The following is a 14,767-nucleotide window of genomic DNA, read 5'->3' as shown; positions in this document are numbered from 1 at the left end:
TAAAGATAAAAATAAGTTTTGTTCCTTGCTTGCTGAACATTGATGGTGGCCAAACAGTGGATGTGAGCACGGTGAGGCATTGGGTGCTGCGTTTCAGCAGTGGTGACAGCGGGTCACCTCCACTGGTGCAGATTTTTTTTATTTTTTTTTAAAAGCGAGTGCAGTATAAAGACTGTTGTTCATTGCTGGTGAAAATGCACTGCTAATGGTGGTGGCTATGGTAAAAAAAAGCATTGTGTTATTGGCTGTTGTTTCCACGGAAATAAATAGAAAGCATTATTTTTGGTACAATCTACATACATGTGGCCTGAGAAAATTCCACTTCACTCAGTGTAGCCCAGGCAAGCCTAAAGGTTGGATGTACATGACTTCACCTCTGTATTTCTGAAGGAGAATGTGGACAGAATGTTCCTACCTTACAAAGATGATTCAAGTCTACAGATGGAAATACTGCAGAATGCAAAATTCTTTAAAAGGCAACCAAAAACACCCCATGAAACTAATACTTAGAACCTATTTAATAAACAAAGAAAAGGACATTTAAAAAAAGTCAATATACAGTCTACTGTCAGGGTGCGCTTTATTTAATAAGCAACAAACACGCATTTTTGTCAGCACTTCTCCTGATTCTATCCTGTGTTCAGTTCAGACGAACACTATAAGGAAATGCAAAAGAAATCTCACAAAAAATATCAAGGCCAAGAGCCTCTAAAAGGCTTAATAATGGCCTAATAACGGCCTGCTTTTTCAATGTAAAGAACAACTCACTTGAACATATTTTATGTATAAGAAAGTGAGCATGTATACTGAAGTGACAATATTTATACAAACCAGTTTGTGAAAAAATTACACTTAATGATGTTTTTAAGTTCTACAGAAGTCAGTGCTTACAGGTTACTTTTTAAACTGCACAGATACGTAAAAGAAAACCAGGTTACTGTTCACTGAGGATCCAGCCCTCCATAAACCCTTTGCCTAATTCTGCTTGACAAAAGTTCACATCAGAGTGCTGCAAAATAAACATGTCATCAAAATAGACAGATACACATTATAAACAAAGCAACTTCAAAATTACACTCCATCAGATCTGTCGGTCATGCAAATCATTGATCAGTGCAATATACCACACAATGTATCAAGGAATTTACTGTGCTGCATTGCAATGCAAAGCAAAAAAAAAATAGAGAAGAATTTCAAAAAACTTCTGTGCATGACTCACTACCTTGTTTTTATTCAAAATACTAGAAGTGATTAATGCATTTCTGTATGTGACAGATGAAACTCCTCAGGTTAATGTTATCCAGGAGGTACTTGTGGTTTAATCAGTAATCGTATGCTTCAAGAAAGGTTAAAGGGGCAAAGAAGGTGTCAAACCAAAATTGCCTTGATAGATAAAAATCTTACAATCACAGTAACTGCCTCCTATAATTTAAGCTGTGTTAGCTTTTTTTTTTTTAGGAGAAGGTGGTGTGCATTGATTGTAATTAAAACATTGTTAGTGTCAAAACAAGGAAGTAAAATATATACAAAGATTAAATATCACATTAAAGAAACTGAAGAGGGGAAAATAGCAGGACCTTGAGCTAAAAAAGAATATTTTTGAATTGAGCAATTTCTTAAAAGGGTTGGTTACAGTCAACAATAAATACACTGTTGACGATCACACTGCAATTAATTATAAGAACAAAGGTATAAGAATAGTTAGAGTGAATTTTTTATACATTAACTACTTTGTCTAGGGTTTTAGGACATTCATAAAAGTAGACGTACTTCTTTGATCAAATCTACTCTGCCTCAGAACTGGAAAAGAATTGATGGGAATCTAAAACATTACTGCAAGCATAGAAGTCACCTTCACCTATACTTTCAGCTGAGTTATTCTGAATGTACACTTCTTTCATCCTTGTATTTTCTTCACAGGAGAAAATGAGTCCTTATCTTCTGCATCAAGTAGATTGTCAACATAGTTCCAGGTTATCTCAAAACAGTTGCTTTCCAAAGTCAACAGTAATAGTAATTTTGAAAATGGACATCATATTTCATGAACTTTACCACTGCTGTAAGAAAATTTTCTGTTTAGCCACTGACTAAAAGTAGTATCATCTGAATTACTTAAGCAGAAAAAAAAAAGAAACACCAACAATCTGCAACAGAACAAACAGCCAAACACATCAATAGAGATGAAACCATTTCAACTATGACAATGATGGTAAATCTAAGGTAAGTTAGAGGACAACTTGGTCAAGGACCAGTTTGGTCTGAAGAGTCTTTGTTTCTATTATTTAACAGGGTAAACAAAGAAAAAAGGTACCTTTGCCACTGGTGCTTTCCATTGTGTACAAGTAATCCATGTAAAAAGCCCCAAACCTCTGCATTCCAGCTATCTCTGTGTACGTCTCCTACCAACAAAGCAAAGCAAACAAAGAAAATGTTGTATAAGGAAATAATCTTGAGATTACCAACTGATAGGCTGGTACAAGAGAGATATATTCGTGTTTGGATTTGTGCATCAACACACAGAAAGGCTTATCAAAACAAAGGACAGAGGTTATCCCAAAGAATTCACCTTTCTGCTAGGTGATATAACTTCTGTTTGAGGCCACACAAAGGCACATCCATAATTCCAGTGGACACAGTGACCAATTCATCAATAACTTCTAGTTAATTAGTACCTTTAATGGAGTAAGTATTCTTCACTTGACCCCTTACATCCAACAGATCTGCCTGACAACATTCAAAACTGAAGCTAATTTATTTATATTATCTTTAAACACTAATAGCTTAGCAAGACTTATTGTTTATATAAAATGTCTTTCATTGATACATATCAAATTTGCTTCCCTATTTGCCAAAAACCAACAAAAAAAGAGGTAAGGGAAGACTAGAACTTAAAACTATGAGAAGTGTTTGAATATGTATGTGACTTCACTAATTAATTTCACTTCTTTTTAATGCAAGTCTTCACATTAAACTTCATCAGTACTGGTGAACATAATAAAACAAATTTAAAAGAAATTAGATATATTCAAAATTGTAAGTGGCTTACCAGCACAGTAACAACACAGGGCATCACACCTGGAAGTGACCATCTTGGTCACTGCATCCAGCCTTTAGAAGGTGGGGACAGTCAGATAATTAAGTTTTAATGTACAACAGACAGACTGGTTGTGACTGAACACTCATGACTGGTAAGGCAGATTTAGCAAAACTTCCTCTAAGTAGAGGAATGGAGCACACACAGACAAAAGAATTAATATGTCCCCAGACCTGATTTCCAAGAGGGTCTCAGTTTGAAGACCATGAACAAGTTATTGCCTCAGTGTAAAGAAGTATATGCTGGGCCTGTAGCTAGGACTCTTTCATAGGTCCATTTTTCTCTGCAGATGTTCAGTAGTTAGCATGTTTAAAAACCAAAGCATTACATTTACCTTTCAGGATAGGAGGGGCTTTTATGTTTCTTTTATGCATTTGTGTTTTGGTTTTTTTTAAACAAATACATTTATCATTTTTTGGCCATCTGCAAAGTAAGATTCAGTTAAACATGACAAAGTAACGTAAATTTCTAACAGCACACAGATCAAAAAAATCATTCACTGGAAAGCATTGGAAATTTTTTTTTTGTAAGACAAAGCTAATTGTCTGACCTTATGATGAGCTGCATCCAATATAAATTCTGCACGAATACTATTATTTTCTGGACTTCTGTAATCAAACAGTGAATTGGTAAGGTATGTCTTCCCTTTTACACTCAGATTTTCTCCACAGTTAAAGAAGTAGGCCTCCTTTGTAAAGCAGTCAAGCATAATAATGCAGCAAGGGAAGAAAACAGAAAAACAGAGTTAACAGCAGTTATGATTGTTTTAACACACTAATGACACGAGCTCCAGTCACATACTTTATCAGGAATGAAAACAAGACATCATTTTAAGTCATGCTGAGTTCCTGTCCACTCCCTCCCCCTTTTCAAGTTAATAAAAACAGCCTTAGCTAATATTATACAATAATACAGAACACATACTAGTTTTAAGAGAAAATAACTTTAGACCACTGTTATTCTGAAATCTGCTTCATTCTCTTACTGATGCAGCATCCTGTCACAACCTACTCCACTTCTCTGATAGACCAACACCTTTCAGATGCTTCATTAAACCTATTCATAACAGTTAGTTATCTCAATGTATAACCTGCTTGCTACTTTATGTTCTTCTTTCTTCATGGTGTTTTACATTCTTTCTTCTCCATATCCCAAATCCTCCCTCCTAGACTTAAACCTTACTACCATGAGTTATTCCTTCGAAAAGGTAATCTATGTGAGACTGATTTTGCCAGTCATCTATTCTTAACCACACACACCAAAGCTAGAACCTGTATGAAAGGCAAGAAGTCCTAAGTGTAGCAGTACATAAGGAGAACAAGCAAAGCTGTGTCAACAACATCACTGTTCTTATAAAAACAGAGTATTTTCTTAATTTCAACCTGGAGTGTGGCAGAAAATGGAGAAGGAGCAATGTCCAGAAGTCCTTTATCAAAAATCTTGCTCAACGCAATCCAAAATTCAAGTAGTGAACCTTAAATCAAACAGTCCAGTTGGTGACTCAGTGGTTCAGCTACTGGCAACACTAGCTCACGCTGATGCATTTGCTCTCCTAGACATACTCCTCCTGTTTAACCAATACAAGAGGCTAACAGGAAAAGGAGATAAGGTAGTCAACTGAAGGAGCCATCAGACTTGAATGACAGAATGGTGAGAGAGAGGGTCCCTGGCACTGACAACAAGGGGAGGGCACACGGAGAGTTGTGAAAACATAACTGAGGAAATTAAGTACATGGCAGCATAGCTAATAGCCAAAGCTTCCCAGAGGATTAGTGGGCAAAAAACCTTCCAGAAAACAGGACATACATTGCAGCCTGAGGCAAAAAGAGAAGAGTGGAAGTAATTTCCTCCTGATTGATTATCAGTAAAACTCTTCTTCAGTAATAACAATATAAATTTGGAAGAGCAATTCAGACACATCTCAAAATCACATACAGGCCTATGGAAACATAGGACAATCTAGGCTGGAAGACATCTCTTCCTGTCGTCAATAAAGCTTTTACATACGTGGATATAGTACTGATCCCTGAAGGATACGACAAGCAAACAGCTACCAGTTGGACTCTGTACCTCTGAATGCATCTTTTTGAGCACGGTGACCCAGACACTTTTCTACCCAACTTATCCCCCACTATCTAATCAATATCTTACGGTTCTGGGATTAAGGACTGCGTGAGAAACTGTATTAAAAGGTCTTGACAAAGTCAATGTATTCTGCATATCACTCTTAGTTTTTACACAGGCAGCTAACTACTCTGCCATGTAAGCACAGTCCACTAGCAGGAAATGAGTTGATCTCCAGCAATTTTTTCTATTTTGCAGTAAAAGATATGTTTCACTTTGTATTTTAGTGCAGTCAGGAGCTTTTGTTCATCCACACTGCACTTCTGCCATAGTCATAATTTTACACAGCAGAACAATTCTCTTGGCCTTAGAGAAAGCTGTTTTTGAAGCTCAACCAGGTTTAAGGCTCTTAGCCTGTTAGAACAGTATTCTGCAGAATCCTGCCAAAATCTGCTCTTCTGAAGCCAAGGGATACCATTCTACTATTTAACTTGATCACTTTTCTCACAATTTTAAATGTCATAGTCTCATATTTCCTGCAGGCGAGGCTGCCATCCACCCTAAAATCCACAACCAGTTCTTCCGTGTCTGTAACAAGGCCAGCAGAGCATCTTACTTCATTTCACCTGACAACTGAAAAACAAGTCAACATACTTCTTCGCTATTTTTGTTATGCCTATTACTCCTAGTGCACATCATTTCCATTACTTGTCCTTTGAGCTTCTATTGATTTGTGTACTTCCAAAAAAATGTTTAACTCTGTTGCAATCTGCTATACAAGATGAAAGTACGCAAGCACACATCATGACTGGGGGAGAAGCAGGATTCTCAAAAAAAAAAAGCCTTATGTTCCACAACTTCTCACACTCAAATTCTGGTCTTTTCAATCAAAAGGAAAACACTCTGAGTTCTGTACTCTAGTGACACATCCAAAAAAAACTTAAATCAGAATTGATAACACCAGCTTTTCCAATTTTTGCAATCAAATATTTTAATAAAACATACCAGCACCACTTTATTCAATAAGTCAGCTAATACTTCAGTATACTCACTTCGTCATTCCTATTCATGTTCTCCTCAAAGTCTTTAATCCCCATAATTCCTTTAAGGCACATAGCTTGGCAGCCAACAAAACCTATTTGGCAATCAAAGAAAAGTTCACCTTTCATAAGGACCTAGTGGGAGGAAAAGGTGATATTTTGAAGAATTCCAGTCCACGAGAAATAGAAAAAGAAGAAAATGAATGGGAATATGTTTAACTTTGATATCTTCAGTGCTTTAATGAATAGCAAGTTAAACAAATACGATATTTATAATTTCTCTAGATTTCTAGTTTTATGGTGGTCAGATACCAAATTAATCCCTTCCTCTTTTATATGTGATTATTACACAGAAAAGTATTTACTTAGAAAGTATTTACTACAGTATTTACAATGAATAAAAGACTCAATGGAATATTACCTCAATTGTTGTTCCTTCTTGTTCCCAGCAAATAACTTCTTTGGATTTTACTTTCTGAGGGCTATAATAACTACTTTCAGCTTGCATTTCAGTGAGCTATGAAACAATAGGATAAACACCCTATATAAGTCAATATTAGTATTAAACACACATAATGTCATTAATACACAGAACTGATGAAGACAAATTCAACTATAGCCAAAATTTATTAACAAGCAGGAAACAGGTGCAGTTCAACAGCTGTGACACATTATCCATATTAGAACTTCTCATATTCAACTTCAACTAGAAGTATGCCATAACAAAAAGATTTAAATCCACTACAGAACTTCTAGTTTGCTTATCCAAGGAGAAACTATGTGAAAGATGAAACAGATACACAGCTACATTATTAATGTGGTATCAAATTAGTTCATAAATTGCTGTAAAAATCCATAAATGTATTACTTATTCTTCCCAGCAAAAAAAAACTTAACAGAGTGATAATATCAAGGAAACATTTTTGAATTGCAATCATATTTTTGTTTTTTTTTTCCCATGGCAATTCAGAGAAACATGCGTTCATATTTCTTGCATGATTTGATATCTAAATTTTTCAATTTTAGTACATATACACTTGGTTTAAAAAGCATATAATCTGGAGCCAAAAGAAAGGGAGATGAGAAATGCAAAACATTCAAGACTTTTGCATTTAAAGAAAATTGCTTATGTTGAGCAGCTTTAATAGTTACAATTCTAACTTATAATAGATATCCACAAGCTCTCATTATAATTGTCAAGACTGGATTCACATGATTGCTGTTTCAAAGTAAAATTTTGTAATCCAAATGTCTGAGAAAATTGGATTTTAAAAGTCACTAATCCCTTCAGCTGTGTGCAATTATTGTAGAGGAAAAGCAATTAATTGATTAAAAGAATTCAGACATTACAAGAATCATTTTCACCGTTATTAGAAAACATAGCATTTAATTTGGCATGATTTTTAGCTGAAATGATATCAACTGTTCAGAATGCTAATGCAGAAACTTGATCTCATTTTTTAACCAAAATATGAACCACAAATTAATTCCATACATTCTTTGGATGCAAGCAGAACAATGAATTCTGTTTTCTTCCTCAATGTCACCATATTAGTCTTATACTTCACATTTAAAATGTATAGTTTAAGATGTTATATTCAAAGTAGTTTTTATTACTTCCTAATACAAAACGTGCAAGCTTGCCAAAGAAACACTAGGAAAGCCTTATCCAGCAAATTCTGTTCAAGAAAAGTTATTATTTTAACAAGCTTTCTCTCACGTGAAGAAAGGGTGCACTAAATTAATAGTGTATGACAAAGCACAAAAGAAAGAACATGCTGAACCATGATAATGAGAATTTCAAGTTTTTTTAGTGGTGTCCCAGAGATTTAATTAAACGCAGAAGAAAATCCTCCATAATTTCTTTAGGCTTTTTTTCTATAAATAAAGGCTGAAACAGATTGACAATAGAACACAACCGAATGTTTGTTGATGTTTCATGCTCTTAAATTTTGCAACTAAGTTTGACAGGAGACTGAAGATATGGACATCCCTACAGAATGTCCACAGCTCTCAAAATCATTTCTCTCATTCTCTCTGCCAACTACCAAGCTGCTAAATGCTCTGCTATAACACCAACCAAAAACAGATAAGAGAAAGGAGCCATGGAACCACTCAAACCATTACTGCAGTTTTGCATCTAGAACAGCTTACATATACCTTGGCATGCTTTAAAAGTATTTTGCTAAATCAGAACCTTAATTTTTAATTTCTATCAGTACATTTCAACACCTTGTTCTAACTCAGTCTATTCCCTTCTGCAAACTCATGTAAGGATTATAGAGAAGCCCAAGAGCTATTTAGAGATCTGATTCAAGGGAGAAGAAAACAACATTATCAATTTAAATTCACATTTGCACACACACAAACTCCACTAACGTTCATTCACATACTCTATTAAGTTAGAGCCCTTTCATAAATACAAGCATTAGATGGGTAGAATACTGCAATAAACTTTCACAAAAAGTCTTTTAAGATTTTCCCTCAAAACATTCATCCAAGCATATTAACAGGCTTCCCTTTTTCTCTTTCTGTTTGCACTTAAGTTCTACTTCAAACAGCAAAACCACCTCCCACTGAAATTAACAATGTATTATTATATGAAATGAACAACATTCTTTTTTCTGTTGTTATTCATCAATGTAATATTTCCAGTCTCAAATCAAACAGTAGATAAACATTTGTGAAATCTTTATGCACCCTCAGCAAACTCTTAATCCTAAATGACACAGAAATCCTCACCTTAAACGTCACTGTTGCCTTTGTACAGTAAAATCCGATTGAAATAATAGGATCCTTGAGAGACTGAGATTTCTGCTGACGTAGTGTCATTCCATCATCAATTCCACTAGAGTCATTCTCCTCATCATCGTAACTCACAATAGCAGGAACAAAAGACCAGGCCCAAGAAACCCATCCTTGTTGCTGGTCATCATCTTGATGCAGAGAAGGATCTTGAGTAACATACTGTGTAGGATATTGCATTGCTGAGCCTGTTTCATCTTCTGCACCTTTTAATACAAGAAAGAAGTCAAATTTCAAATCACCCATGCTTGGAAGTCCATTTATTACACTCAAAACTACAGTGTGCAAAGTGTATCTAGTACAAGACTGTTCATATCACTCAGCGATATTTGGTGTACAGTGAGAGAATATATGTTTAGGAACTAAAAATTTCTACTTAAGCTTTCAAATACTTGTTTACTTCAGAAAGATTTCCCTCTTGAAAATATTAAGGGCCTTTGCAATAATTTTATTATGGTACATTTGCAGCTACACCAGAAATTGTCTTGAAAGCATGTGGTATTGAAGACTCCTTCCACTAGGGACCTTCTGAAGCTGCAAATTAAATCCTACTAAATACTGACATAGTAGTATCTTATAACTTTCAATTTAAAAATGAAAATTAAAAAATGAATTCATTTGCAAAAGCTATAGCAAGGAAACCGTAGACACATCAGAGCACCAAAAATTCAGGTTGAAAACTTTCTTTGTTTCAAGTATTGTAAGATCCAGGTTTATCTACATTTTGATAAACGCACACTTCATCTGTAAATCAATAAGCCAAACACTGGTTTTCTGTGGAAACAAATAATAGAAGTGCCATTCAGAAAAATACAGGTATTTTTCCAAACATTCCTGATCCAATGTGCACTGCACAATTAACTTCACCTATCCAGTCTCATCATCGTTCTTACTGGAGTCTGGAGTGGTATTAACTATTTCAAAGTTACCATACACTGTGCATGATGCAGTATAGTTCCCCCAGAGAAAAAGATATTGAGCATGCTATCAGACATAGGCATATTCAATTTCCTCTTATTTTCATATTCAGAGGACCCACCCTTAGGCTTCAGAGCTATTAGTCTTCATACTAGAATGAGAATGAACAGGTTCCCAAATTATGTAAACACTGGTAGGACAGGAGAAAGCATGAAAAAGTACACATCGAAATCCTCTGCACATGCTTGAAGACACCTTGTAACGACAAAGCAAGCTTCCATCTCTTTAAAAAAAATATTGTCAGAGACCCAGATTTAAATGAAATGTAAATCTTAAGACATAGGAAATACAAAAAGAGTGTGCATAAAGATGTCAAAATGGCCAAGAGGCAAAAGTGTTGGAAGTAAAAGGAGAAAGAACTAGTATCAAGCATGTCTCAAGTAGTTTAGCCTAAGACTGTGGTTGGCAAGCACAAAAGAAATGGCAGAACATGTGCCAAAAGAGAAAGTCTGGAAGTGGAGTATGTGGGTTATATGTATAACAGCTGCTCCATGTAGTCCACATCAACTCTGTAAGTCCTGGCTTAACAGGACTATAAAGTACCTCTTGCTGCAGTATGTGTACATACAAAGACAACAGCAAAAAATGCCAAAGAAGAGTTTCATGGCTTTTATTAATATTTTAGAAGTCATTAAGAGAGAACAGCAGATAAACTAAAATTATTGTATCTATATACTGTAAGACAGAAGATGAAGATGCAGATACACCTTCTGCCACAAACTTAAAATTACCACAACCATTATGTAATCAATAGTCAGAAATGTACAACAGCCTGCAACAACCTGTAAAAACAAATACAGCCTACATTCCTTTATAATACATAAAACATGAAAGAATGTGTACTTTAAAATACAGAAGCTTTGCGATTTCAATTAACTACGCTAACTACTGAATCCAGAGCAAATATATGTGATTGTGAAATATGGTGATAAAAACTCTATGCCCATGCACAGTTAAGGCTCTGTGGTACTACATTTGTCCTATTAAAAAAAAGGAAGTACAGCAGAACTGAAACGCCAGGAAACTTTGAACAAAGAATTTTGCTTTCCTAGAGCAGGCCTTGAACACATGAACTCTCATGCTACCTTATGTTACAATGCTGCATCATTCCCTGCCTTCAAATCAGAACATCCACTAGAAGTGCATCAAAGCAAAAGTCACATGGCCATACTGAGAGGAAGGAGGAATACATCAAAGAACAGTAAATTGCATAAATCCTGTGTAACTGTAGTTTAAACAAAACAAAATCCTATCTTTGCAGAATGTATATTGTCTTAAAACTACTTTACAACATGTGCAAAATAAAATAACTTCACCAACCTTTTCGTAATGCTTCCCAAAGCCAGCTTTGCAATGAATAGGTCACCAAAGCATTCTTAGTTTTTCCACGTTGCACAAATTACTTGAGCCAAACATCTCAAATATACTCTGAATACCTTCAGTACTAAGGAAAGTGTTCTGGTTTTGCATAGGATAATTTTCTTCCTAGTAGATAACATGGTACTGTGTTTTGGATCTACAATGAGAACAGTGTTGATAACACACCAATGTTTTAATTGTTGCAGAGCAACACTTACACAGAGCCACAGCCATTTCAGCTTCTTGTGCTGATCTGCCAGCAAGGAGCTGGGAATTCCAAGGAGCTGGAAGGGAACACAGCCAGAACAGCTGACCCAAACTGACCAAAGGGATATCCCATACCATATGATGTTATGCTCAGCAATAAAAGCTATAGAAAGGAGGAAGGAGGGGAGGACAGTAAGAGTGATGGCATTTCTCTTCTCAAGTAATTATTTGCATGATGAGTCCTGCTTTCCTGGAAGTGGGTGAACACCTGTCTGCCAATGAGAAACTGCAAATGAATTCCTTGTTCTGCTTCGCTTGCACATGTGGCCTTTGCTTTATCTAGTGAGCTGTCTTCATCTCAACCCACAAGTTCTCACAGTTTCACCCTTCCTGCTTCTGTCCCCTTTCTCTTAATGGCTACTCTTTAGGAAAAATCTCCCTTACCTTACATAATAGTCAAACTTCAGCCTGGTCCTCTCTCCAGCTTCTTCTTTCCAGTATTTCACTCATTCTTTATATGATTAAACTAATGACAGCAAACAGTATAGTCACAGCCCAGAATGTTTATACGTTCCTTAAGGCAAAACAAGCTAGAGGAACTTCTGATACTAATGCAAGACAAAGAAAATAAAAAAAACTTTCCTAAACTGTATACCTTATATCTAGCTTTAAATTCAAGAAATTACAAAAGCTAGTACAAAAGAATCAATTTGTACCGCAATGTGAAATTCTCTAAAATGTGCTCTAAGCAATTCACATTACATTCTTAACGACTCTCTAAGCATCTAAAAGGCATATGAACTCTTAAGGAGCATTATCAGTTATCCCCTTTCTATTTGCCAGCAGTATCAGATAATGTTAAGCTAGTGAGGATATTGCAGGAAAGCAGACTACCATCACAACAGGTTTCATACAGACCTGAGCTACCAATAGCCCAAGAGCAGCTGTGATACAGAACTTTTGTGGAAACTGTTGAAATTCTGCTGCACCTTCTTTAAATAATCATCACCCACTAACACTGAAGCAACATTATTAGTCTGCATCTTGCAAACAATCCAAAATAACTTTTTTGTTGATTTTTGTTTTTTTTTTTATGTTTTTGTTAGCAACATTAAGATATACAGTTACAAACTGTTTATCTCGCTATTAAGAAATTTCTTTGCCTTAATGTATACAACAAAGTTCTTGCAAAAAAATATTCCACCATCAAGAGAAAAATTGCAGGGACTCCTCCACCACGACAGGGCCAGTTGCATGGTGGAACACTAACTTCACCATTACTAGCCACCTGTTAGTTGAGAACACATTAGAAGAATTCTGCCTTGTAGTTTCATATAAATTTGATATAAATTGACTGTATTGCATGACTGCAACTGTTTAAATGTTCAAATCAAGTTTAATCTTCAGAAATTCAGAAATTTTAAAGGGTTGGACACACCTAAGATATCTCTGACTAAATCTGGGACTGAGTAGAAAGTCAGTCTCTTTGTATTCTTTTTCTGCCTGTATTAGTTTTCAGCCAGGTAAGGTCCCTGATTCCACTTTGTCTGTGGCTACATAAATACAAGTGTTGGAACTAAAAGGAGTGGGAAGGAATGCACCACCATCCCTTCTGGAAATACTATGAATTTTCATCTGGTTGAATCAACCATGAAAATGCACAAATTAAACTTAATAAGTAATTCAACAACACAGCTGCAGACATTCATTCTTGTGTCATTAAATAATGTAGATATTAAAATTCATTTCCTCATTCATATTCTACCTGCTACAAGCTAAAGAAGCCACTCCAAACTCACAGCTATGATGATAAAACCTTTAATTATGAACATAGCACTTATGGAATTAATAACGAAAGAAGAAAAAAGCTTGCAGGAAATGGAGTTATCTGGCTAAAAACAGCTTCGGTGCTGACTTAGAGAATGCAACAGTCTTTAAAAACAATCCTGCTGTCCTTAAGGAATGTCAAATATAGTAACATATATGCTTTCAAGTAACAAACATTTTCTGTGCAATTTTACTTTGTATATGTTACTATATAAAAACGTATAGAAATGAGTAATGTTGCCCCCAATGTGTTCATACAGCTACAGTGGCTGTGTTGCCAAGCTGAATTTTATTCAAAAGAAGATATGCACTGTGCCATAGAAAGACAATAAATTGACTCCCACAAAATCATTCTTAATATTTATTATGTCAATAGCTGGAAATGTTGACACTGAAATAGTTACATTTCACAGTACATATGGAAAAAATAGTGCCTCGTGAGCTATTACACATGCACTACACTAACAAAGAAATACAAACAAAAACTTGCATGTAACTGGAAGTGGTATTAACATCTGCAGAAATTAAAATCCCGTGTACCAAATTCTAGTCTGAAAGGTATCCCACATCTCCTTTTAAAAGTAAACTGTATCTAATCCCAACATACTCCAGTTGAAAATCTGATGCCATCATAGATGTACCATGGGTACAGTATTAAAACAGTCATTCAGTCAAGGCACCGTAGTTTTATACTTTTAAGGGATGCTACTTATTTTGCACCAGAAAACCCACTGCAGAGCTTCAAGTAGCCAGAAGTGAGAACGGCAAAACAGTAAAATAAAGGTTGTTTCTTATTCCTGCATTCAGAACATCATCTTTCCTAAACTCAAATCTCCGGTTCCTACTAGATCAGAATATGTTCCTACCTTAGAGACTAACAATCAATAGGGAAAAAAAGAAATCATAATTTCCTTTTACTTCTGAGTCACAGGGTTCACTGGATATGAACTGCTACTGCAACATACGAAAGCTTCAAGTTCAACTCTAGAGAACACACTTGTTCAAGGCATTCATCTCCATCTACTAGACAAACTTCCCAAGCTTCTATTCTACATCCAGCTGTCTTGTCTTATTGTAAATTCAAACAATGCTAGCGGAAAACCAACGGACAAGGGAATGTGGCAGGAGGGAGAGAAACAATCACCTAAATTTGTTACGAAAATCCCAGTTAAAGAACAATGCTACAACAATTCAAGTGCTGAAGCAGCATAAATTATTGTAAAGAACTAACAGAACTAATTATTCTAATGTGCTCTAATTACTTGGGGGTAGGAATGCACAAGATAACTTGGGGTTGCTAATTGATTATTTAGAAATATCAATCATTTAAACATCATCTCTATTCCAATAAAATTACAAGCAGATGCATAAGAGTTAGTTGAGGGTGAGCCAC

General features: G+C 35.5%; 1 protein-coding gene across 6 annotated transcripts in view; it reads right to left on the bottom strand.

Moving 5' to 3' along the window:
* Positions 1–14,767, bottom strand: part of VPS13B (vacuolar protein sorting 13 homolog B) — a 421,101-nt gene that overhangs the window by 358,522 nt on the left and 47,812 nt on the right. For all 6 annotated transcript variants that reach the window (XM_021386667.1, XM_021386662.1, XM_021386666.1 and 3 more), the window contains 5 exons: positions 8,941–9,209; positions 6,620–6,715; positions 6,211–6,333; positions 3,645–3,782; positions 2,312–2,399 (listed from right to left, as the gene is read on the bottom strand). In XM_021386667.1, coding sequence (XP_021242342.1) covers positions 2,312–2,399; positions 3,645–3,782; positions 6,211–6,333; positions 6,620–6,715; positions 8,941–9,209 — 714 coding nt within the window. The remainder of the gene's footprint in view (positions 1–2,311; positions 2,400–3,644; positions 3,783–6,210; positions 6,334–6,619; positions 6,716–8,940; positions 9,210–14,767) is intronic.

Source organism: Numida meleagris, chromosome 2, assembly GCF_002078875.1.
Source record: "Numida meleagris isolate 19003 breed g44 Domestic line chromosome 2, NumMel1.0, whole genome shotgun sequence".
NCBI lineage: Eukaryota > Metazoa > Chordata > Aves > Galliformes > Numididae > Numida > Numida meleagris.
The sequence above is the reverse complement of the archived record's forward strand: the minus strand, read 5'-3'. Positions and strand labels throughout refer to the sequence as shown.